General features: G+C 44.0%; 1 protein-coding gene across 4 annotated transcripts in view; it reads right to left on the reverse strand.

The window, feature by feature from the left end:
• ssbp2b (single stranded DNA binding protein 2b) overlaps positions 1-27,459 on the reverse strand; it is an 810,931-nt gene that overhangs the window by 80,025 nt on the left and 703,447 nt on the right. For all 4 annotated transcript variants that reach the window (XM_070885543.1, XM_070885533.1, XM_070885522.1 and 1 more), the window contains 3 exons: positions 11,496-11,566; positions 7,768-7,846; positions 4,513-4,541 (listed from right to left, as the gene is read on the reverse strand). In XM_070885543.1, coding sequence (XP_070741644.1) covers positions 4,513-4,541; positions 7,768-7,846; positions 11,496-11,566 — 179 coding nt within the window. The remainder of the gene's footprint in view (positions 1-4,512; positions 4,542-7,767; positions 7,847-11,495; positions 11,567-27,459) is intronic.

Consider the following 27,459-nt stretch of genomic DNA (forward strand, 5'->3'; position numbering starts at 1 on the left):
TCCCAGTTTAATAGAAGGAAATGGTTTTACATTCATTCTGTGATGTGATTGGCCAGTAACCTCACAGAAAATGAGTAATGTTGATAATAAAGTTGCAAACGAAAATGCTAATAAATAGTCCACAATACAGCTCATTGTATTGTTTACCAAATTAATAGTCCTGATTTTAACTCCATCCACTTGGCATAAACCAAGTGGGGGTAGCGAGGGGGTGGGTGACAGGCAGTTAAAATAGGGTAGAGACTTACGCCTTCCCTAAGATCATCGCGATCAGACAGCAATTTTAGTCTAAAGGTTTGAGCGTGCAGCAGTGGTGGATTCCCTAACAAACCAAACCTGCCAGGTGCTGGATCATGGCCATTTTTTTTTAGGTTTCTTTGAGGGCCAGGTGGAGCAGGGGTGGGATCCACAGGAAACCATGTGCTCGCTTGTCCCGGGCTCCCTCTCCATCCCCTGATAGTGATCGATCCTCGCTGTGAAAGCTGCAATTTTGTCATAAGATCCCAACTGGTTCTCTAATATCCTTCAAGGAAGTTAACCTGTCACTGCTGCCTGGTCTAACCTACCCGTGACTCCATGTCACACAATACATGGTTGACTCATAAATCATCAGGACAACTAAAGATGGGCACTAAACACTGCTTTGTTAGCGTGGACCTCATCCCAAGAATAAATAATTTTAAAAGCTGTTTTAAATCCCATGATCGACTTGCATTTCAAAAATTGTTGTTTTCAGTGCTCATTTAAAAATGCTGAGATGACACATGCAAACCTCATGTTTGCTGAAGTTCATCACTACAATGCTAAATGGTGCAACACCGAGTCCCAATGCCCAATAAACAAACAGTTCTATAAATCACATTCTTAAGAATAGACTATTTTTGAAGCAACACTAAAAATTGTTTCCTCCAGGACATGGTTTGAATCCAGTCCATAAAGAGGGGATAAAGACCTTCTGTTTGTAAACAGCTGTCAACTGCCTCAAGTGAATTGAGCTTGGGTAGTCTCAATCCATTTTCCAATAAAAGATGATGAGCATCAATATTTTTTTAAGGCATGAGACTCTCAAGTTTTAGTTCAATAATACTACAAAATGAAAGGATAAATTAAAACAATGTAGGCATTTAAAGAAAATCTGCCTAACCTGAGGGTGCTGGAAGCAAGCTGAAGTGCCCCTACCTAATGCAGCATAGACTTGGGCCTAGAAATTGGATATGGACCGAAGACTGGCGGTTTCATGGCCCAGCACTATTTGACTGCACCCATTCAAAGTGGTCCAGTCAGCATTCAAAATTTGTGCTGCCTGCTCTTTTTTATGATTGTAGTGCTGATCTCAGTACTAAATGAGCTGCTGATTGGCTTATCACTCATCAGGTGCAGTCTAACGGCCAGTAATGTTTGACCTACTCTTTCTCCACTACTTAAAGGGGAGGTACTTTGTTGCAGATGGAGTTGGAATTGTAACTGGAACAAACGGCTGAGCACCAGCAGAGAGAATGAGCCTGAGCCTGAGCCTGAGCCTGAGCCTGAGCCTGAGCCTGAGCCTGAGCCTGAGCCTGAGCCTGAGCCTGAGCCTGAAGATTTTCCGATGTGGCTCTGGAGGCATTGATACTGGCTGAGGAGGCAAGCTATTCTATTCCCGCATACTTCAAGAAGGCTGTGGCAAGAGATAGCTGGGTACGTCACAGCCAACAATGTTGTATAAGGACATGGATCCAGTGCTGCAAGAAGTTTAATAACCTCACACGGCAGGTCAAGGTGAGTGGAGGCTTCAACAAATGCCATATCCCACCATCTGCAGCTCCAGCCTCACACATTGCTTATTGCACCACAGCCCTATCACTCTCCTCCCAACAATCTCTACCTTTTACCACTCAGAACTCGCAATCATAGCTTCACTTCACTCTCACAACACTACCACTGCTGCAACATTCACACTCACATCTCACACTTTGCACATGCTGAAAGCTATTCAACTATGTCAGGCACAACACCCAAACACACTGCACTACACTCACTGACACACGTCCATTTCTCTTGCAGGACAAGATGGCTCATGACTGCCATGAGCAGCGGTAAATGGGAGGCGGCCAAGCTGCTTCACAGGCCTTGAGTCAACTGGAGGAGACCGTGCTTGACATAATTGGTGGGGAAGTCATCGAGGCCGTGACAACGGGCGAAGTTGAAGCCCTTTGGGGCAATAACGGTATGCTCAGTCCTAAACCTTCTTCTCACATCCCACTTCCCCTTCGTCCCACAATCTCTTTTCACTTGCAAGCTGAAGATGCTCCTGTGTATGGATATCTTGCTTCCCCCACCCTCCCCTCATCATAACCTTACTCTTGTGCCTTTCTGCTTTCAGATGACCAAGATCTGCCACCCGCACAGAGAGTGGAGATGAAGAAGGCAGCAGGCTGTCACTGCATCTGACACTCGCAGACACCAGCTCAGAAACTGCATGGAATATCGATTAGGGTAGTATAGATGTGGGATCGGCAAATAGTGAGGCACTGGGCATGAGTGGACTGCAGAAAGGCCGGAGCTTAGCTCCCCGGAGGGAAAGGAGGAAGAGGAGAATCACTGGGAGAGGTGTGCTCGCCCTGCTCTGAGGCTGCAGGTCTGGTTGCAGGAGGTGGCAGAGTTCTGTGACCACCTCCTTGCTGAAGCGGAGCCTCCTGATATACTGCTCCTCGCTTCCGTGGATATAGACTGGTTCCTGGGATGAGGGGATTGCTCTATGAGGAGAAATTGAGTAGACTAGGCCTATATTCCCTCGAGTTTAGAAGAATAAGAGGTGATCTAATTGAAATATAAAATTCTTCAGGGGCTTGACCGGGTTAATTCTGAGAAAATGTTTCCCCTGGCTGGGGAATCTAGAACACAGGGTCATAGTCTTAGAATAAGGGGTCAGCCATTTAGGACTGAGATGAGGAGAAATTTCTTCATTCAAATGGTTATGAATCTTTGGAATTCTCTACCCTAGAGAGCTGTGGGTGCTCAGTCGTTGAGTATATTCAAGAGAGAGGTCGCTAAATTTAAGGGAATTAAGAGATATGGGATGCTGCGGGAAGGTGGAGTTGTGGTAGAAGATCAGCCATGATCTTGTTGAATGGTGGAGCAGGCTCGAAGGGACAAATGGCCTACTCCTGCACCTATTTCTTATGTTCTGTCCTTATGAGAAGTAGTCTCTGAAGACAAGAGGTGATTAAGGCCTCCAGTTGAGAACCTCCTGCCCCTCCTCTTCCTCCCTCTGCGAGCATCTTATACTCTTCTTCGCTGCCTCCGCTCCCTCTCCTGAAGATACTCGAGCGCGAGGGGGACTACCATTAGAGCCTAAATGATTGTGAGCAAGTGTTGTGAGCAGAAGCTTTTAAAATAAGAATGAAAGCATTTTCCACATACACCAACACTCCCTGTCACCTAAGGAAGTTGAAACAAGTTTAGAAAGCTGCTGGAGTTGCAGAAAGTTGCACACAACCAGTCAAACTGAACAAACATGTCAGCTGCAAGTTGTTGCTGATGATCCCTTTTAAATAATGCTGGAGACTCCTTCCTGCTTGTGAACGTTTGGTCAGCTGGTAGTCATTAACACGGGCTGGTAAGTGGTGCGGCGAACGCGAAAATGGTAGATCAGGTATCAGGTGAGCATTGCACAATCACTAACATCATGATCTGCAAATACCCACTGAACACAGACATCGGCAACACTGCTGCCCAGCCAAAAATGGTGGCCATTTTGTTTGCCAAAATGGGCCTGAGCAGCCAGCGCTGACAGCTCCTATTTCTAGGCCTTGTGATCTAACCTGGGACCTGTTTGGATTTGCACAGTTCATTTATTCACTGGATAAACCTGATAAACAGTTTGAAGTCAACGCAAAAATATCTGCATACACATGTTGTTAATGGCAATTCGAAAAGGAAAATGAACCAGATTTCTTCAACACAGATTGTGAGGCATAATTAAACAAATTAAACTTTGATTTAAATATTTATTTTGCTGTGATAATGCAATTGGTTTCCCTTTTTTCAGTTAAGTGCATCATTAATCTCTCTGTTGGATATAAATGGCATTTTCTTTGACAGCACCTCCCAAACCCATGACCTCTGCCATCTAGAAGGACAAGGGTAGCAGGTGCATGGGAACACTATCACCTCCAAGTTCCCCTCCAAGTCACACACCATCCTGACCTGAAAACATGTTGCCGTTCCTTTATAGTCGCTGGGTCAAAATCCTGGAACTCCCTCCCTAACAGAACTATGGGAGTATCTTCAACACGCGGACTATAGCGGTTCAAGAAGGCGACTCACCACCACCTTCTCAAGGGCAATTGGGGATGGACAATACATGCTGGCCTTGCCAGCGACACCCACAGCCCAAGAACGAATCAAAAAAAAGTTGAATCTTAAAACCACTTGCCCTAATAATTCAGTAAGATTGCAACAGAAGGTGTTTACGTGAATACTTTTACATGAAAGGCTAAAAATCACAAACTTATTAAACATGATCCTTACCTTGGAAATGCCGTCCATGTCTCCTGAGCCTGAAATTAAAAGACAGACATCCTAATTAGATTTTGTTTCATCCAACTGAGCTCTATTACTTCCTTGCAGCACTTAATGGGGATCTTGCAAATTTTCAGTCAGGTAAAATTGTTAGCTATTCAGGTCAACGACCTTTTGGCAGAACTGCCTTGTTTTTCTCTCCACAGATGCTGCCTGACCCGCTGAAAGTTCCAGCATTCTGTTTTTATTTCAGATTCCAGCATTCGCAGTATTTTGCTTTTGTAAAACTGTTATCTACACAGGAAGGGTTAAGGTAAATTAAACAAAGTACATCTTTACAACAGTTCATTGTTTCAGAGCCACTATTTAATGAATGTAAGCCGAATACATTAGTTTGGGAAAAAAATAGCTGATTAAACCAGGTTTCCTTACACCCTCTAGTCTACAATAGTTTAATTTAAAAAAAGGAGTGTACTTTCGGGCATGCACGTTTTTTCTATTTAAACGCCGGGATCCCTGGAATGCTGCACGGCCACGCAGCTTACTGGGAAAATTGTCACCCACTGATTTTTGGGCTTGTGTGCCATAAAACTCAGACCTGTAAATGGAGTTGAAGTACAGATCAGCCATGGTCTAATTGAATGGTGGAATATGTTGGAAGGGCTGAATGGCCTACTCCTGTTTCTATGTAATACACATCCTACAATTCAACCAATCCATTGTAGTACATTTCAATTTACTTGTCCTCCAACTATTTTCCTAATGTTTTCCTCTAAAAGTGGCATCTGCCAGCACTCATCTTCCACCAGCTCTAGAGACAGGACTTTCTACACAGGACTGTTTATTTCAATACAGCTGCAATCAACGCGACTCAACAATCAGTAAAGCAACAAGCCAAATTCAAATAATTCAAATAATTCTGTTGAGTTTCTTCCCCATTCCTCTACATGGAATGTCCCACTTCCAGCTGCCTGGCTGATAAAACACAAACTTTATCCAACTGAGGCAGTGACTCAGAGCAATAGGTCAGAGATGTGAACTTGCAACATTCTAGTTGGCACTTGAATGCTAACATTCTATACCGGCCCATATTTGCCCTTTGGATATAAATCAGAAAAAATAAAGATCAAAAGGGATTAAAATGAAAAATATTCACTCGTAAATAATGAAGGAAAGGGTGCGGTAAGGAAAGAAGGCTGTGCAATGTGGGATAGGTGCTGTCCACTCAGTTCTTGATAAAAACACTCCTTAAGGATTTTGTACTGTGATTCAATCTGCTACTTACTACCTTGCTTTAGTTTTCAAAGATTAATTAACTACTGTACAAGTATATTCATTTGCAAAAAAAGGTGTGTTTTTAAAGAAAAAATGAACAAGAGCAATGAAAGAAACAAAGTTGAGAGTGAGAGTGAGGAAATTATACAAAAGTGAAGGAGAGAGACACGCACAAATAAAAGAGACAGAAAGGCAAAACCGAGAGAGATGGACACACATGCAACAGAAATGGAGGAGTGAGAAAAGTGGAGAATACACTGAGTAAGGATGAGAGATAGAGAGAGAAGGCAAAAGAACAAGCAAAAAAACAGGGACAGATATGGACTGAGAGATTAAAGGGTTGATTTTAACCCAGGGAAGAATCGGTGGGTGGGGGATCCAAAGCTGTTGATGCACCAGGAGGAAGAAAATAGGGCAAAGCCCAGTCGATTTTAACTGCCGAGCCTCATTTTAACATTTCACATTTCTCTCCTACCCAAAGCCGGCAGAAATTTTATCAAGCCCGGCAGGTGGGAGTATGGATAGAGGAAATCGTCCCCAGTGTAAGTTAAGTGCTGGGGATGGCTGCAGAGTCGATGCCAGTCGGGGAGGCGAGAGGAAATATTGCAGGGGGAGGTTCAAGGATTCCCTCTGGGGACTGTTCCTCATAGCCCCCAAGGAATCCTTCCACAAATTACAAAATTTAATTTACCATGGCCTCTTCTGGCCACTCTGTCACTTCCCACCAGGTTTCTTTGGCAGGTTTTCCACCATACGGGTCGTCCCAAGTTCCACTAAAAATAGCATTGGGGCACCAATGACATCATTGTGCCACGAATTTTACATTTCAATTAAAACTGTATTCCTGCTGTATGTAGTGGAAGTCTCGGTTGATTTGAAAGTCGGTGAAGATAAAATAGCGGCAGGCAGGAATGGAACAACCTCTGGCTGGTAAGTCAACTCACCCGATTTTAACCACACACAATTCCTGCCCAGTGTAGAAGGATTAAATTCATCCCCTAAAATGTTTTTCTCCTTTCAGTTTTACCTGTACCAGCATCCTTGGGTAAAGCAGCACAGGGGGTTATGAAACATGTTTTGTTTGGATCCAGCTTGAAAAAGTTTGAAAACCATTTTGAGAGATTTATCACTCTACGCAAATAAGTTTCTGCAGATATCTGTTATAAGAACATAGCACAAAATAGAAAGTACTGGCATGCAACTTTCATTAATCTTATAAAAATATTGCTATAAAGTAGGGCTTTACAGGGAATTTGAGAGAACGATTAATAATGACCTATGTTAGAAATCAGGACGTACTGTATTGGAGGAGGATATGCTAATCTCAAAGATGAAAAATAATCCAATCAATTTTTTTGGTTAAAGTCAAATTCAATATGAATAACAATGTTATCACAACTGAAAGAACAGAAAAGTAGTAGAAAGTAAAAAAAGTAATCAAGTATTTGTTCATCAATATACAAAGTGCAGCTGCATCTAAGAGCTTGCAAGAAAGGTGATCTCTATTCCTTTACCCTTTGTAATCTTGTCACTACCATAAACAAACCATTATTAAATACAATAACTACTATGATAAAAATACATTTGCTTAAGTGCCAGAAGAGACAAAGTAATACCTAAGTGGATTACTTAATTCTTTCCCTTGCTCTCATACACAGACATACAGTAAACAAAATCCACCAAGGGGTACAATGACATTAGGAAATGTTACCCACCTGTGGGCTGATTATAATCAGTGAGCAGCTGCCTTAAGTTGGTGTATCCCATTAATACTGAATGAGATACGCCAACTTAAGGCGGTTTGTGTAGATTGGAATCAAGCCCCTCTGGTATTGTAGTATACACATCAGGAGGTTTCTGAAGCGCATTCATAATTATCATGAGGTTCACAAGTGAGAAAAAAAAGCTATAATTTGGAGAAATACAGCAGAATAATTAATATGGCAAAGAGAGTAAAAATTCATCATACTTTATTCATTTTGGCTTTACCTAATGATCCATTCATGTGGTGCGGTTCCATTCCACCCATTGCCCCTATTGGACCATCTGAGCCAGGACCCATTGGAAACTACGAATAAAAAGCACAAACTAAATGTAACTTTTGTCAATGGGACTTTCTACATGTACAACTTAGTACATTTACATGCTGTTCAACTACTTCAACTTCCTTATTAGTTGCATTAAAGGAATTTTATTTCACAATTCATTTGGTACATTAAGCATGAGTAGTCAGTGAATGAGGCAGCTACAAGGAATTGTTGGATTCATGCCTATTGTCTTTTCATTTTTGAAGGCAACACTCTATTTAAGGTGGCTCTTTTCATACTTTACATGCTATAATGCCCCCAACCATTTCTGTGGGTCCTGGCAAACAAAACCTGGGAATGACTGTGGTAGTTAGCAAACTTCACTTTGACAGACATTGTTGGTGAAGGCTCCTTTTCCCAATGATATGATGCCATCAATGCTTCTGTGGATCCTGGCAAACAAAACCTGGGGATGGGGGCGATTATGGACCAAAAAGGAGTCCTACGCATGGAGGCAGAGGGTATGGCTGAGGTACTAAATGAGTATTTTGAATCTGTCTTCACCAAGGAAGAAGACACTGCCAAAGACATAGTAAAGGAGGAGGTAGAGGAGATATTGATTGAATGGATTAAGAATTGATAAATACGAGGCACTAGAAAGGCTGGCTGTACTTAAAAATAGATAAGTCACCAGGACTGGATGGGATTTATCCTAGGACACTCAGGGAAATGAAGGAATAAATCGCAGAGGTTCTGGCCATAATCTTCCAATCCTTAGAAATGGGGGTGGTGCCAGAGGACTGGAGAATTGCAAATGTTACACCCTTGTTCAAAAAAGGGTATAAAGATAAACCCAGCAACTATAGTTTAACCTCGGTAGTGGGGAAGCTTTTAGGAACAATAATCAAGGACAAAATTGTCACTTGGACAAGTGTGGATTAATGAAAGAAGGCCCGTATGGATTTGTTAAAGACAAATTGTGTTTAACCAACTTGATCGAATTTGTTGATGAGGTAACAGAGAAGGTTGATGAGAGAAATGCGGTTGAGGTGGTGTACATGGATTTCCAAGAGGTCTTCGACAAAGTGCCGCATAATAGGCTTGCCAGCAAAGTTGAAGCCCATGGAATAAAAGGGACAGTGGCAGTATGGATACGAAATTGGCTAAATGACAGGAAACGGAGTAATGGGTGAACGGTTGTTTTTTGGACTGGAGGAAGGTATACAGTGGTGTTCCCCAGGGGTCAGTTCTAGGACTAATATTTTTCTTGATATTATATTAATGACTGGGATGTGGGTATACAGGGCACAATTTCAAAATTTGCAGATGAAACAAAATTTGGAAGTATAGTGAACAGTAAGGAGGATAGACTTCAAGAGGACATGGATAGGCTGGTGGTCTGGGCGGACATGTGGCAGATGAAATTTAACGCAGAAAAGTGTGAAGTGATATATTTTGGTAGAAAGAATGAGGAGAAGAAATATAAACTAAAGGGTACAATCCTAAAGGAGGTACATGAACAGAGAGGCCTCGGGGTATACGTGCACAAATCATTGAAGGGGGCAGGACAGATTGAGAAAGCAATTAAAAATGCTAACGGGATCCTAGGCTTCATGAATAGAGGTATAAGGGCCGAAATTAAGCCACGCCCCAAACGGGGGTGCCAGGCTGACTGTTGATGGCTCAGCTGAACCCGTGGGCATAATTGTTGGCCTGACCTAGCAGTCGGCCGACAATAAAACATAAAATGGAGTCGCCAGCAGTGCGACCTCCCATTTAAGGGCGGACGTGCCACCCAGCCACAGACAACTTCCTGCTGGGGAAAGCTGTCGGGAGCACCGATCGGCAGCTTTGCCGCTCCCACGGGGCAATTTTCCATGAGGGTCGGAAAGCGGGTCACCGCCAGTCGGTAATGGGTCGGCGCTTCTGGGCACCTCATTTTAGGAAGGATGTGAAGGCCTTAGAAAGGGTGCAGAAAAGATTTACAAGAATGACTCCAGGGATGAGGAACTTCAGTTATGTAGATAGACTGGAGAAGCTGGGGTTGTTCTCCTTAGAGTAGAGAAGATTGAGAGGAGATTTGATGGAGGTGTTCAAAATCATGAGGGGTCTGGACAGAGTAGATATAGAGGAACTGTTCTCATTGGCAGAAGGGTCGCGAACCAGAGGACACAGATTTAAGGTGATTGGCAAAAGAACCAAAGGCGACATCAGAAAAAACATTTTTTACATAGCTGGAATGCACTGCCTGAAAGGGTAATGGAGGCAGACTCAATCATGGCTTTCAAAAGGGAGTTACATGAAAGAATAAAAATTGCAGGGCTATGGGGAAAGGGCAGGGGAGTGGGACTAGCTGAGATGCTCTTGCAAAGAGCCGTCACAGGTTCGACGGGCTGAATGGCCTTCTTCTGTGCTGTAACCATTCTATGATTCAAATGACTGTGGTAGTAACCTACTTTCTTAGAGTCTAGATCAGCAGGGGGGAAAATGCCAAGCTCTGCCATCTGCTACAAAGATATCAGTGACTACCTTGCAACATGGAGCTTGCATATGTGAAGGGACAGGAATGGCCAGCAATGGCCTGAAACTTGGCTGCACCTTCTTGCAAGTTTTCTGTAGTGTTGACCTATGGATTGGTGTTGTGGAGAGGCACAGAGGAAAGTCCTCCTCGCAAGCACCCGATGCAGCACTACCTCAACTTCAGCAGCTATCAAAGGAGACGCCAAGTGCCAAGCTGCAATGTACCTTGTCTGCAAATCCATGCCTGCACCTACAGGTCCCTTTGACTTCATAATGGCCTGCCACTTCTTAATTCCATGCCCTTTCTGCCTTGGCAAAGGTTGCTGATGTCTTTAAATACTTCAGAAGCTTCTAACTTTTTGTCCCCTATCTTGTGACACACCCTTTTAATTTAAGTGTTTCAATTTAACTTACAATATTTTCATCTCTTAGTGGTGGTGTCGTCTCTAAAAATATTAGAGTTTGCACCTGGAATTGTGATTCACGAAGGTTAATTGTGTGCTATTAGCACTTTGGAATCTGGCTGTTCTTAAAGCAGTGCAAACGAGAATAGAACTGTTTCACACTTGAAGATGAAAATCGCCGCCAATGTTTAGTGCTCAAACTTTTTTGGTTGAAGGCCTCCTTTTCAAATCGATTAGTAATCACAGACTGCCCCCCATCTAAATTAAAATATTATATAAAACTCATAATATGAAAGTGCTGCATGTAAAGAGTGTTTTAATAATGCTTTTAAGAAAACAGGTATTTACTTACAGATATCAGTGCGATGAGTGTGCCTGCTTCTCACATCAATTCAGGGTACTCCGCAGCAACAGATGGCCACTATTGGCCACAAAGTGCTGGACAATTTTTAAAGCAGTCAGCAGGCTGGCCAAGGTGGGTGAGGGCACGAGCGGCTGTGGCTCTTCTTCCACAGTCTAACTAACAACGAGGTGTGTGGTGTGGGATTTACCTGGTCCTGGAGGTTGAGGAAAACCATGGCTGCAGCGGCTTGGGTCAGTAGGGAGCAGTGCAGCAGAGAGCGGACAGCCCGCGGACCCCCTGGAAAGTCTCTACAGACCTCCAGCACAAGTCCACATCTTATAGCATTGTGGTGCAGTGAATTGGAACATTCGTATTAAAAATGAACATGAAGTGAAACTAGAAGTTAATATTTGTTGCACTTACATTAGACCTGCTGGCCCCAGGAGGTACTGCATTCATCATAGTGTACATATTATCACTGGAATTTGTTGAATCTGAAATAGCCAAAAGTATAATATGTTAAAAACTCTTGCTGCAATCTTTCAAGTATATCACAGGATGTTTATGCTGGTAGCATACAAATCTACTGTCTCTGACTGCCTCAAAGGAACAATGATAGCAGCCGTTACTCCACATAAGCATCATCATAGGCAGTCCCTCGAAATCGAGGAAGACTGGCTTCCACTCTAAAAATGAGTTCTTAGGTGACTGAACAGTCCAATACGAGAACCACAGTCCCTGTCACAGGTGGGACAGACAGTCGCTGAGGGAAAGGGTGGGTGGGACTGGTTTGCCGCACACTCTTTCCACTGCCTGCGCTTGGTTTCTGCATGCTCTCGCCAATGAGACTCGAGGTGCTCAGCACCCTCCCGGATGCACTTTCTCCACTTAGGTCGGTCTTTGGCCAGGGACTCCCAGGTGTGGATGTTGCACTTCATCAAAGAGGCTTTGAGAGTATCCTTGAAACGTTTCCTCTGCCCACCTTTGGCTCGTTTGCCGTGAAGGAATTCCGAGTAGAGCGTTTGCTTTGTGAGTCTCGTGTCAGGCATGCGAACAATGTCGCCTGCCCAGCAGAGCTAATCGAGTGTGGTCAGTGCTTCAATGCTGGGGATATTAGCCTGGTCGAGGACCCTAACGTTGGTGCGGCTGTCCTCCCAGGGGATTTGTTGGATCTTGCAGAGACATCGTTGGTGGTATTTCTCCAGCGACTTGAGGTGTCTACTGTACATGGTCCATGACTCTGAGCCATACAGGAGGGCGGGTATTACTAAACCCTGCAGACCATGAGCTTGGTGGCAGATTTGAGGGCCTGATCTTCGAATACTCTTTTCCTCAGCGGCCGAAGGCTGCACTGGCGCACTGGAGGCAGTGTTGAATCTTGTCGTCAATGTCTTCCCTTGTTGATAAGAAGCTCCCAAGGTATGGGAAACATAGAAAATAGGAGCAGTAGTAGGCCATTCGGTCCATTCAAGAGGATCATGGCTGATCCTCTATCTCAATACCATATTCCACTTTTTCCCCATACCCCTTGATGCTTTTTGTTTTTAGAAATCTATCTATCTCCTTCTTAAATATATTCAGTGACTTGGCCTCCACAGTCTTCTGTGGTAGACAATTCCACAGATTCACCACCCTCTGAGTGAAAACATTTCTCCTCATCTCGGTCCTAAATTTCCTACCCCGTATCCTGAGACTGTGACCCCTTGTTCTAGACTTCCCAGCCAGGGGAAACATCCTCCCCGCATCCAGTCAGAATTTTATATGTTTCAATGAGATCCCCTCTCATTCTTCTAAAGTCTAGTGAATACAGACCTAGTCAACCCAATAGTGTGCAAAATTAAAGCACATGGTATTGGGGGTAATGTATTGACGTGGATAGAGAATTGGTTGGCAGACAGGAAGCAAAGAGTAGGAATAAACGGGTCCTTTTCAGAATGGCAGGCAGCGATTAGTGGGGTACCGCAAGGTTCAGTGCTGGGACCCCAGCTATTTACAATATACATTAATGATTTAGACGAAGGAATTAAATGTAATATCTCCAAGTTTGCAGATGACACTAAGCTGGGTGGCAGTGCGAGCTGTGAGGAGGATACCAAGAGGCTGCAGGGTGATTTGGACAGGTTCGGTGAGTGGGCAAATGCATGGCAGATGCAGTATAATGTAAATAAATGTGAGGTTATCCAACTTGGTGGCAAAAACAGAATATTATCTGAATGGTGGCAGATTAGGAAAAGGGGAGGTGCAACAAGACCTGGGTGTCATGGTACATCAGTCATTGAAAGTTGGCATGCAGGTACAGCAGGCGGTGAAGAAGGCAAATGGCATGTTGGCCTTCATAGCGAGAGGATTTGAGTATAGGAGCAGGGAGATCTTACTGCAGTTGTACAGGTCCTTGGTGAGGCCACACCTTGAATATTGTGTTCAGTTTTGGTCTCCTAATCTGACTGAGGAAGGACATTCTTGCTATTAAGGAAGTGCAACGAAGGTTCACCAGACAGATGCAGGAAGAATGTTCCCGATGTTGGGAGTCCAGAACCAGGAGTCACAGTCTAAGGATAAGGGGTAAGCCATTTAGGACCGAGATGAGGAGAAACATCTTCACTCAGAGTTGTTAACCTGTGGAATTCCCTACCACAGAAAGTTGTTGAGGCCAGTTTGTTGGATATATTCAAAAGGGAGTTAGATGTGGCCCTTACGGCTAAAGGGATCAAGGTGTATGGAGAGAAAGCAGGAATGGGGTACTGAAGATGCATGATCAGCCATGATCATATTGAATGGTGGTGCATACTCCTGCACCTATTTTCTATGTTTCTCTCCTCATCCTCCTTATATAACAGTCCTGCCATCCCAGGAATCAGTCTGGTGAACCTTTGCTGCATTCCCTCTATGGCAAATATATCCTTTCTTTGGTAAGGAGACCAAAACTGCAAACAATACTCCAGGTGTGGTCTCACCAAGGCCCTATATAACTGTAGTAAGACATCCTTGTTCCTGTACTCAAATCCTCTTGCAATGAAGGCCAACATACTATTTGCCTTCCTAACTGCTTGCTGCACCTGCATGTTTGCTTTCAATGACTGGTGTACAAGGACACCCAGGTCCCTCTGTACATTGACACTTCCCAAACCATCACCATTTAAATAATACTTATAATGGTCCACGTTGTCCAGGGCTGCGCCGTGGATCTTGATGACTGGGGGGCAGTGCTGTGCGGCGGGGACAGGTTGGTGGAGGACCTTTGTCTTACGGATGTTTAGTGTAAGGCCCATGCTTTCATACGCCTCAGTGAATATGTTGACTATAAGCAAATAACTGACGGACCTCAATCCAGGTACTTCTTTCTCTCCTTGAAAGTGGAGACAAGAAACTTCCTTAGAAGGAGGAAGAGAGTCGGGATAAATGGTTCATTCTCTGGTTGGCAACCAGTAACTAGTGGGGCGCCGCAGGGATCAGTGCTGGGACCCCAACTATTTACAATCTATATTAACGACTTGGAAGAGGGGACCGAGTGTAACGTAGCCAAGTTTGCTGATGATACAAAGATGGGAGGAAAAGCAATGTGTGAGGACACAAAAAATCTGCAAAAGGACATAGACAGGCTAAGTGAGTGGGCAAAAATTTGCCAGATGGAGTATAATGTCGGAAAGTGTGAGGTCATGCACTTTGGCAGAAAAAAAATCAAAGAACAAGTTATTATTTAAATGGAGAAAGACTGCAAAGTGCCGCAGTACAGCGGGACCTGGGGGTACTTGTGCATGAAACACAAAAGGATAGTATGCAGGGACAGCAAGTGATCAGGAAGGCCAATGGTATCTTGGCCTTTTTTGCAAAGGGGATGGAGTATAAAAGCAAGGAAGTCTTGCTACAGCTATATAAGGTATTGGTGAGGCCACACCTGGAATACTGCGTGCAGTTTTGGTTTCCATATTTACAAAAGGATATACTTGCTTTGGAGGCAGTTCAGAGAAGGTTCACTAGGTTGATTCCAGGGATGAGGGGGTTGACATATGAGGAAAGGTTGAGTAGCTTGGGCCTCTACTCAATGGAATTCAGAAGACTGAGAGGTGATCTTATCAAAACGTGTAAGATTATGAGGGGGCTTGACAAGGTGGATGCAGAGAGGATGTTTCCACTGATGGGGGAGACTAGAACTAGAGGGCATGATTTTAGAATAAGGGGTTGCCCATTTAAAACAGAGATGAGGAGAAATTTCTTCTCTCAGGGGGTTGTAAATCTATGGAATTCGCTGCCTCAGAGAGCTGTGGAAGCTGGGACATTGAATAAATTTGAGACAGAAATAGACAGTTCCTTAAACGATAAGGGGATAAGTGGTTATGGTGAGCGGGCGGGGAAGTGGAGCTGAGTCAATGATCAGATCAGCCATGATCTTATTGAATGGCGGAGCAGGCTCGAGGGGCTGTATGGCCTACTCCTGCTCCTATTTCTTATGTTCTTATGAGAAAACTGCAGGTAGGGTCATGGCTGGGTACTCCATATCTCTATTTATTGTATGATCTGCATTTACTGGAAGACTTGCGGAGAGAGAAAACATTCAAATTAACATCAACAGAAAATTAGCTTGGATATGGAGGGTAGTTATAAATGGAAACTTCTCAAGCTGGAGAAGAATTGCCAGTGGAGTTCTCCAATTTTGAGACTCGTATTATTCATGCAGAAGTTAAACTATGAGCATATAGGACATGCCCAATGGACTACCCAAACATCCCACAATTTGCATACATTATCAAAATTAGAGGCAATGGACAAAATTACAGTGCAAACAGATCCAAAGAGTTTCAGATCTGTTAGGAAACGGTGCTAGATGTAATTCAATCTGCATAAATGTACAATAAATAGTATGTAAGAAAGCAACCAAGATAGAAAGTACAGGGTACAGCCAGAAAAGGACGGGAAAACTGTGAAAACATTGTTGAAACCAGTAACCTATTGCAGTAAAAAAAAAAGAAAAACTAAAAAAAAAAGAAAAACCACCACCAGAGGGCCGACCTGTTGGGAGTCCCAAGGAATCCCAGCATCCCTTGGGAACACTGTATATAAGCAGGCCTCCCATGCGGTACCTGCACTCTGGAGTCTAATTAAAGGAGCTAAGGTCACACTTACTCATTGCCTTACAGTACTCAGGGCCCAAGTTTCCACATGATTTGCGCCTAATTTTTAGGAGCAACTGGTGGAGAACGGACTATCTTAGAAATCGCAATTCTCCACATTTTTTTTTCTGCAGTTCTAGTCAGGTAGAACAGTTCCATTTTGGAACAGAATTTTTTCTTCAAAAGGGGGCGTGTCCGGCCACTGACGCCTGATTTCAAAGTTTCCACAGTGAATACGTACTCCAAACTAACTTAGAATGGAGCAAGTGAAGATTTTTGTGGAACTGAAAAAACCTGTTCTACACATTAAAAAATCAGGCGCAGATTACAAATTAGGCGTCCAGAACGAGGTGCGGGGGGAGGGGGGGAGGAGGGAAGTCATTAAATTCTACAATAAATCCTTATTTATACTTCTACAAATATTATACAAATAAATCCAACCTGAATAAACATTTATAAGCAAAGAAAAGATTAAATAAACTATCTTCCTACCTGTGTGAAAGTGCTTCAGGCACGGAGAATGCTGCAGTCAGCCTGAGGCGCCCGTTCTTCCCGCGGGGGGGGGGGGGAGGAGGAGGCGCCCGTTCTTTCCCGCGGGGGGGGGGGGGAGGCGCCCGTTCTTCCCGCGGGGGGGGGGGGGAAGGAGACAGTGAGAAGGCTGCAAGTGCTGATGTGCTGATGGCAATGTTCTTTTATTAAAAAAATGTTAAAAAATTAAACAGCTACAAAGAACTACAAAAATGGCCGAGTGCCAATGTGTTTTTCACACTGCGCGTGCACGAACGCTCCAACGCACACGCGCAGCGTTGACAGCAGGAAAAAAACTAATTTAAATAGTACCCGCCCCCTCCCACTTACAAAATCGGCGCGAGTGTAGGCTCCGCCCCCCTGGGCGCCGCGCCAGGCAGACAAGGAGCTGCAGAACGCTCCGAAATCGCGATTTTATTTTTTAGGCGCCGTTTTAGGCGCGAAAAACGGGCGCCCAGCTCGGAGGGGCGCCCGTTTTTTATCGTGTGGAAACTTGGGCCCATAGAATGTAGCCTAAAAGTGGTGACAGTGACTGTATACAGTTAGAACTCCCCCACAATCTGAAGTAGTATTTGCAGTACTGCTCAGCATACTATAGGAAGTAAATAATCGATATTCCAATGAAGAATCCATTGGGCAATTGGTGCTAATTATTTGTCATTACCATAGATGTCAATTACAAAGGCACCGCTTATAACATGTTAAGTATCAACTATTTTGAGCAGTTCAATAAATACCTAACCTGTACTTAACAATTTAAAAAGCTGTGCTGATTTCAGGCAAAGTCACATCAGCCTCATCAACATATGGCCACCAGGCAGTAAACAAGCACTCCACGACAACCTGCCAGCTCTGAGCTGCCACAACATTGGCTGGCCCAGTGAGCTTTCTGTCCTGAAAAATGGTAGCATCGGCCACACCGTCAGCAGGAATGGGCCGGTAAGTCATACCCCACCACTTTCGGGGTTCTACTGGCCCATTTTTGCTGGGCACGAAGCTTCAAAATCTCCTCCATTATTTGGCAATTAATATAGGTGCTTGGAATTATTCCCATAAATAATTTACATTTATAGCACCCCTAATGATATTTGTTTATAATTACATGAAATCTTCATTTATTGAGTTGGATAAGAGTTAAGAAAAAAAATTATAGCAAATACAATCCTGTGCTTTTCACTATTTTGGTTTTCCCCTAATTGTAGTTAATGGTAAATTTCTAAGAGGTGAAAGAAAATGAATCGCATTTTCTTAGTAATGTGAAATACTCACAATAATAAGTATTACAAAACTGGCACAACACATTGTAAACTGTTTGGTTCCACTGTTTACTCTAACTTTAATCTGTACTGTCCCATTTCTTATTCTTATGAAAAACAAGCCAATACATCATATCTAAAGTGAACTGTATTAGGCACCACATGATTGTATTAAGCAGTACAAATGCCAATAAAGGTATTGATTGGTTATGTTGCACTCTACTTTTTCTATTTAGCTGATTGATTAAAATTATGTAATGCCCAAGTCATCCACTGAAATAAAACATAGATGCCATAACTGAACATAGCATGAATAGTATACACATTCGATCTTCCTTCCCTTTTTACTAAATGCCCCTTTCATCTCTTAGACACAGGGTTTTTTTACGGATATAGAATAAAATCAATAGCATAGACATCAAAGTGAAAGCACTCAGCATAAATTAGTACACTTCTTGAAAACTATAATTCCCTCAATTTAGTCACTTCACATATTGTCAAATTATTATGGTATCATTTAAATACATCTTTAAATGTGTTATAGAAGTCTATTCTAGTAAATATAAAAACTCTGTAGTTACAGAGCATATTTAGCATCATTCATGTAATCGTATATTTTTTGGTTAATATTATTTTTTCATTGCATAATGATTCAAATTCTCTGAGCATATAATACTTATCAATAAAGTGCATGGTCAGCAGTGCAGCATGTTGAAGCATAAACACTCAGGATGTAGAGTAGGGTCAGGCCTCTGATCTTCAATGCCAATCAGGATTGTGGTGAAGCCAGTAAGTGGAGGCTGGGTGCTTCTGTATGTTGGGGAAAGGGAAAGAGAACCCCCTAACACAGCCATATGAGAAAGCCGTTAGTAAAAATGGAAAGCTAGGGGAGGGAAAAACACAACAGAAACAATAACTATCACTGGGATTTAGAAAATGCTTATGACCAGATTAAACGGATGTGTTCCCACTCACACCTTACAGATTTGGTGCAGGTCCAGCCTTCATTAAAGGGATTTGAAAAAACTTGTATCACTTGCCAAGCTTCATCAGGAACAGATGGACTTTGCTCGAAACCCTTCCAAGTGCAGACAACTCCACAGGGCTGTCCGACATCTCGACTGTTATTTTGTTTTAACACTGGACCTCCTGACTGCAGCCATTATGGCGGTGTGAAAATCCAGATCCTTTCAGTCAAGGATCACGAATATAGGCCCCAATTTTAACTGGGGGGGGGGGGGGTAGCGCGGCTATGATGCACGCGAGCCCCAGCATCCGGCACACCCAGAGAATCTGGAGACCTGGCCGCTCTTATAAAAATTAAAATGGGATAATAGGTATGTGTAATAGAGGTTCCCCTAATGAACTACTACTGCTCCACCTAGTGGACTACTGTGGTAAATACAAAAATAAAGAATCATGTGATAAGTTCACATGATGACAGTTGGAACCATCTTGTAGAGTGTGTTTGTTAGTGATGTCGTAAGAATATATCACAGTGATGATGAGGATAGGATAATTGGATTCGCTAGCTGAAATTTTTGTTGGTGGATGATCCAAGCAACCTGAGAGATTCTTTGTTTTGCAGAACAGCTAAAAATCCAAGGTAAATTTCAACCACACTTGGCTGAACTGTTGACATTGCCAGGGTCCAGATGGCTACGCCTATGGGACAGTAGGGTGCTTGGATGAGTTACATCGCAACCGAGTGACTTTCGGAGTGTACGTGGAGTGGCTTGAAATGTTTTTCACCGTGAATAGTATCATCAAAGTCCCCACTGAAAACCGTAACCGGATGATTTTAGAAAGAAAACGGGCTATTTTCTTGACTGAAGCAGGCCCCGAGGAGTATGAAACCCTGAAAAATTTGCTTGTTCCCATCAAGCCGAAGGACACGTCACTGACTGAGATTATAACGAAGATTCTAATCCTATAGAGCACTACAGTCCCGAGCCCCTGGAAATTGATGAAAGTTATCATTTTGGAATATGAGATCAATTAACTGACAACATTATCAGTGAGTACATTGTAGCTTTAAAAAAGCTATCCATTCACTGTCATTTCGGAAACTTTCAGGACCGAGCATTGCATGACCATTTTGTTTGTGGGATGAAAAATGAAGCAATCAGGTGGAAATTGTTGACAACCCCGAACTTGACTTTTGATTTAGCTTGTCAGACAGCTATGTCGATGGATATGGCCGACCAATACTCCCGAGAATTTCACGCCATTTCCGGTCGTCAGACAACCAAGGTGAATCACCTGCAGATTAAAATTAAAAGGCAGGTGGGTCCCAGGGCCTCAGCAACTGGAAGTCATGCTATCGGTGCCTGGGACAACACATCGCTCAAAGCTGTCCATATGTGAAGGCAGAGTGTTTCTTCTGCAAGAAAACTGGGCATCTTGCAAAGGCATGCCAACTGAAGAGCAAACTGACTTTCAATGCTATAAATAGAAATCACCAGAGACTACATAGCACTGAAGAGAAGCAACAGGATGAGGAGGTTCTGGAGATACACGTCATCAGGAGCACGAGGGTATCTAACAATGATTCGCGATGTATCATCATCCAAGTAGACGTTGGAGAAAACAGGATACCCATGGAAATCACCACTGGTGCATCCATGAGCATAGTACCGGAATCCCCATATCTCGACAAGTTGCGTGATTTTCCACTGGAGAAATCGAAGATAATGCTGCGAGGCTACTCAGGAAAGCAAATCCCTGTGGTACCATACCGGTGAAATACAAGGATTAGTTTCAGATTTGCCTCTCTTAGTAGTGGCAGGAGTCAAGCCTGCCTTGATAGGTAGAAATTAGTTGGAATCACTGAAGCTGGATTGGAATGAGATTTTTCATGTTGAAACGAGATTTGCATCAAAAGATGACGTCAACAAGCAGTATCCAATGTCAACAAACAGTGAAACAGGCAGTCCGATCCAAGGCGAGTGTCAGAGTGTAGAAGGACGCTAGACCAGTTTACTGCAAGCCACGTCCCATCCCATACGCACTCAAGGAGAAAGTTGAGCAAGAATTCAAAGGACTAGAAAGTGAGACAATTATTTTGAAGATAGATCTAAGTAATTGGGCTACATCCACTGTTGTTGTACCTAAGTCAGATGGTAATGCTGATGCTATATCCAGGCTGCCATCTCCATCACAAGTTACACCCAATAGGGAAGAAGTGTTCTATTTTTTATACATTGATGAGCTGCCAGTCGCTGAAGGTATATAATTACATAGCAAATGGCTGGCCAAATCAGGTATCAGCGGAAGATATTCATCCATACTTCATTCGTAGAAATGAATTGTCAGTGGATAAAGATTGCATCATGTGGGGTGCAAGAATGGTAATTCCAAATAAGTTCAAGTCCAAATTGTTAGGAGATCTTCACGACCAACACCTGGGAATGTGCTTGACCAAGAGTTTTGCATGCAGTTACATATGGTGGCCAGGTTTAGATAAAGATATAGGGCTCAATTTTCCCGGGTGATTTGCGCCATTTATTTGGTGCGCGATGTTTTTTCTGGTGTATTTATTTTTTTCAAAGTTTCCCCCTGCGATCTGCACCCGCGTACCTGAGTTAGTTACCATTTTTCTCGGTGAGTTTTTTTTGACGTAATAGTCTGCGCAGGTTTTCATAATTTTTCGCAGTTTGTCAAAAAAATTTTCCTCCTAGGTTGGTGTATCTGGCCACTCCCAAAAAACCTTCTGGTGAGTTAGGAGAAAGCAGTGCACATTGACAAATCGGCGCTGAAAGATGCCATTGTTTTTAATCAAAAATTTTGGAGGGAGTCAAGAACACTCTAAAAAATCAATAATAAAGTTAAACTTTTTTTTACCTGTCAACGTAGTAAATGGAAATTTTTTTGATTTCAGAAGTTTGCATTTTTTTTACATGCCACCACCAAACGTCTTCAAGCAGGGCTGGAGAGTCGTAGCTTTAGTCGGCAGAATTGGCCTCGCGCCTGGACACTGGGGCTCGGGGCTCGGTTGGAAAACAAGCCCGGGGCGGTGGGGTGGGCGGGGAGAGGGAGGTGCTGATCGGAAGGATTCTGAAGACTGCAATGGGTTTGGGGGAGATGGGGGGGTGGGGAGAGAGAGAAGTGCCGATCGGAAGGCGCACACTGAGCCCGGGGAGCGAGGTGCCAATCGAAAGCCTTCTGTACTGAGCCCGGGGAGCGAGGTGCCGATCGGAAGGCTTCTGAAGACTGCATGAGGTTGGGAGGAGGGGGGGCGGTGCAAGGGGAGAGAGAAGGGGAGAAGTCACAAGACTGCAATGAGTCGGGTGCTGGGCAGGTTGGGTATATCGAGACAGGTATCCGTACCTGCACCTGAGTGATGCAGACTGTGTCGGATGGCTGTGTTTCCGCAAAGAAGTTGCAACTGAGATCTGTGATTTGGTGAAAGCAGACCTACAACCTGGATGCGTTAGAAGGACTGCTTTGTCAGTTGAAGTGAAGATTACAGCTGCACTTTCATTCGATGGCTCCGGATCGTTTCAAGCTACAACTGGGGATGTGTGCGCTATTTCTCCATATATGCAACACATATCTGCATTCAGCAGGTGATAGCTGCACTATATACCCAGAGTAATGACTACATAAAGTTCCCGATGGCCACCTAGGCAATGCGTGACAGGGCTGTGGGCTTCTCCAAGATTGCTGGCTTCTCAAAGGTACAGGGCTGCGTTGATTGTATCTACATCGGCTTGCGAACACCTTTGGAGGATTCCGAGATGTACAGGAACAGAAAAGGCTTCCAAGCCATTAATGTACAGCTCATGTGTAACGACATGCATTGCACCACGTCAGTCGATGCAAGATACCCTGGGAGCACCCATGAAGCATTCATCCTATGCAAGAGCGTTATATCTGCCATGTTTCAGTAGCAGCCAGAAGGGCAGAGCTGGCTACTGGGAGACAAAGGGTACAGCCTCGCCAACTGGCTCATGACACCCCTACGTGTAACCCGGATGGAAGCTGACCAGGAATACAACATGTCGCATATTGCGACACGCAGCATCACAGAGAGAACCATTGGCATCTTGAAACAGCGTTTCCGATGCCTGGACCACTCTGGAGGTCAGATCACTGTTGAGTGCTGCATGCTGCATAACTTAGTCCTCATGAGGCAGCAGCAACTGGTAGGAGAAGACTCACCTGCAATGAGAGTGGCTGATGATGATGAGGAGGAAGATGCAGATGATGAGGACAAGGAAGCCATGTAAGTACCTGAACCCGAAGCATGACGGTGGAGGAGGACAGGCCATCGTGCCCCTTTAATGATTGCTCGAGCCTTGTGCCAGCAGCTCATCCGTGAACGCTTTGCTGCCTGAAGGCTCAGCGACAATTATTCCACATGGACCATGTTTACTGTTTGGACCTGTTCTGTACTGTTGTGTTGTGTTAATGGAACAAATGACAGAAATGATTCTTGTTTACTTCAAAAGTTCTGTTAATATTGGAACAAATAATGGAGATGATTCAGATTTAATGTAAAATATATATTATTTAAAAAGTTTAACAAACAGTTCTTTGTACTTAACTTTAATAAAATTATTCTGGTATCAAACTTTAATGTTTTCAGTTATGATCACTTACAAACTTTAAGATCACATACAAACTCTAAGATCACTTAAAAACTTTAAGATCACTTATTAACTTTTAAACTTGCAAATTTACATAACGAACAAAAATCTTTTAATTTGAGAACAACAGTTACAACAGCAACAATAATAACAACAGCATCAGCAGCAGCAAAGAAAGGCTGCACCCATCTCTCCTCCACCTTATTCTAAGACCGCCCGCCGCGCTTGTTCTTGGTGACTCCACCACCCCTGCCTGCAAGCGATGGCACAGTGTTTCTGGGGTTGGTACCAAGCTTATTCTTTCTAAGATCTCGGGTAGTGCGGCCCTGTTGGGGGTGGGGGGGGGGGGGGGGGGGGGGAGGGGGTGGCACGCAGCAATGTAGAGGGCCCAGGCGGCAATGTGGAGGGCAGGGCCCAGGCGGCAATGTGGAGGGCCCGGCTTGGTGCTCTTCAGAGGCTGGTGTGGGGATTGGAGTGGGAGTGACAGTTGATTGTCAATGGGCGTGGGGTCTTGGCGAGTTCCCATATTGCAGCAGCTAACTCCAACATGCCGTCCCTCATGGGCCTTGACAGTGTCTCAATGACATGCAACATTTCCTCCTTCATGTTGAGCAACACGGTCTCAACTACCTGTAACATTCCCTCCTTCATGTTCAGTGATAGTGTTTGCACCATCTCTGACATTCCCTCCCTGATGTTCACTCACAGCGCATCACCTACCTGTGACATTCCCTCCCTCATGGTCATTGACATAGTTCCAATTTCTTGTGAGATTGCTGTTACTTCTTCCGACAGTCCTGCTACCTCGTCACCCACCCCACTGATGGTGTCCAGGAGTGATCGGGTAAGGTCAATGCTTTCCCCACCCAAGGCCATCATCTGAACCACATCTGTTAGATCCTGCACCTCAGGAGAGCGCGGTCCAGCTCTCCTTCCCCTTCTCCCCACGGGTGTGGCTCGCACCCCATCACTGCGACCCACAGCCTGGGAAAGTGGGGCCCTGGGTGTGCCTCGCTGCACCCCCCCACTGGGATCCGCAGCCTCGAAAGATGGAGCCCTGGGTGTGCCCTGCTATACCTCACCACTGGGACCCACAGCCTGGGATGGTGGGGCCCTGGGTGTGCCTCGCTGCACCACATCACTGGGACCCGCAGCCTCGGACATTCAGAAACCATGGAATGTCCCACCAGTACTCAAACCACATCATGGAAGGGGCTGTCATCGCAATGAGTGGCACTTCCTCCAAAGTCAGTAAAACAGTGGGGGCTTCATCCAGCTCCATCCCTCCCCCTCCCCCTCACCCCCATGTTCTTGGTCTGCAGGGCTGGATTCGAAGATGTTATCTGTTCAGCTGGTCCTCGTCTGAATTTTCTTCTACATCGTCAGCGTCGGCCTCAAGTTCTTCAAAATATAACAGAACACAGACAAATGGTTAGCAGCAGAGGAGGGGGCAGGGTGGTATGAGTAGGCTCACACAGCGCAGGCCAGGCAGCAGGCTGATTTGAAGAACCACAATGAATGATAGCACAAGCGTAGCTGACAGAGAGATCCCCAGGAACTGAAGCATAGCTAGCCCATGCAGTACTTAACATTTAGCAAAGCCAGACTGGAATTTGCAGGACTTACCCTCTCCCTCAAGTGTGGGCCCAGCTTGTGCAGTGGTGGTTGCTTTTCTCCAGGCAGGACCCATCAAAGCAGCGACCCTCTCTTCCAAGGGTGTCAATGGCTGCAGATTTGCCGATCCTCCTCCTGTTCGGGTTCTTTCTCATTTGTTGTGTGCCATTTTCCCCTGCAAAGATGAAAACCTAACTTTTTAGAGAGGGTGTCTTTCTGCTGGGTGGGACATATACAGATGGTCACATTTACAATTGCAATTGCATTGAATAAACAAAAATATTACTTACACTAACTACTTGACCAAGGTCCTGCCACTTCTTTTTACACTGGCCTCCAGACCTCGTGGTGGTCACCATTGCACAGTAATCTTCTGCAAGTTGGTTCCAGCGTTTCTTCATTTCTTTGGGTGGAACTTTTATGTGACCTCTGCTGGTGTCCTGCTCCTGCCATCTGTTCTCAATCACAGTAACTAGTGTCTCCACTTCATCCTGTAAGAAATTTTTGGTCCTTGCACCACGTTGCATCTTGTATTGCTGCAGATCTAATTTTTCCAATACTCTCACACAGCACTCAACGTTCTCTCACACACAATTGGCTCTTTAAAAATGGCCAATTGCCAACTCAGAGCTGTACTGCGCATGTGCGGCCATTGCACGACATCAAAAACTTCACTTTTTTTGTCACGCACGCGCAGAAGGTGCGGCATTGTTTTTCCGGCGCAGACAGCAGGCTCCATACCCTGAGGCGACTGGATGCGCTGTGCGGCGCCAAATGCGAATGATAGATCGGGGAAACTTTGGCAAAATATTTCCAGCGCATTTCTGGCCTAGAAAAATGGGCCGAACTCTGGCAATACACCAGAAAACCGGCTTGGGCAAAATTGAACCCATAGAGTACATCTTTAATGCACAACATGTGTACAACGGTAAGCAAGAAACCACCATCAGTACCATTACAGCCATGGAAATGGCCTCCCAGGGTGTGGCAAAGGTTACATGTAGATTTTACTGAGCTGGAAGGAAACAACTGTTCATTGTGACTGATAGTCATTCGAAGTGGGTAGAGGTGTTTCTGATGCGGAAAATAATAAGTAAAACACTAGACAATTTGCGAAGATTGTTTTCTTCATATGACCTCCCAAGAAACCGTGTCTGATAACAGGCCGCAATTTTGTTCAGAAGAATTTGCACAGTTCATGAACCAAAACAGTGTGGAACATACCAAAGTTCCACCATACCACCCTGCCATAAATGGTGCAGCAGAGCACACAGTACAAATTGTAAAACATGCCCTCATCAAGTAAATTTTGGATCCAAATCCAAAGAAATGAACGTTGTTGTTGGACCACAAATTGGCAAATTTTCTAATTACTTATCGTAATACTCCTCATACAACTACTGGTAGAACACCAGCAGAGTTGTTTCTCAAATGACAGCCACGAACCAGGTTCTCGTTGTTCAAGCCAAACTTGTCACAGTTAGTAGAAGAGAAATAATTAAGACAGAAAGAGAATCATGATAGAGTTAGAGTAAGAGAGAGAAATGTAAAATTGAATCAGAAGGTTAGAGTGAAGAACCATCACCATAAATGGTTAAAGTGGTTACCAGGAAGTGTAGTGAAGATATGTGGCCCTTGCACATATTTGGTCAAGATGTTTGATCATGGAAAGGTTAGGTTTGTTCACATTGATCATATTTTACCTACAGATGTGGAAAGAGTTGAAAGTTGGAATGATTCGATTATTTCTGATGTCAAATAGTCTGGTTACAAGTAGAGTACCAGTAGCAAATCCTACATCAGATGTACTAGAAACAAGTCCAAAAGAAAGTCAGAATTTAAGTCTGAGTCCAAGTCAGGCAGACAAATAATCTGAAGTTGTAGAGAGTCAAACTGTAGATCAAGGGGTGCCCTTGGAGAAAAATTCTCCTCCGGTTCAGCCTAGAATAAGCCTAAACTCGACACCAAGTTTGGAAAGTTCTGTTCAAGAGTGAAGGTATCCTCTTTGAAACAGAAAACCAGTGGTTAAGTTTGGTTTGTAAATATGGCAAAATAAGTACATATCTTTCGTTGTGTATATCATGCAAGTTATGTATAATGATTTTTTGTTATGATTACTTCTTCATTGAGGAGGGAGAAGTGCAATAGAGCTTCCCACTAGTGGACTACTGCTCCGCCTAGTGGACTACTGTTGTAATACAACTACTGATGTAAATACAATAAAGGATCATGTGATAACAAGGTCACATGATGATAGTTGGAGCTATCTTGTAGAGTGTGTTTGTTAGTG

Source organism: Pristiophorus japonicus, chromosome 1 (assembly GCF_044704955.1).
Source record: "Pristiophorus japonicus isolate sPriJap1 chromosome 1, sPriJap1.hap1, whole genome shotgun sequence".
Classification (NCBI taxonomy): domain Eukaryota; kingdom Metazoa; phylum Chordata; class Chondrichthyes; family Pristiophoridae; genus Pristiophorus; species Pristiophorus japonicus.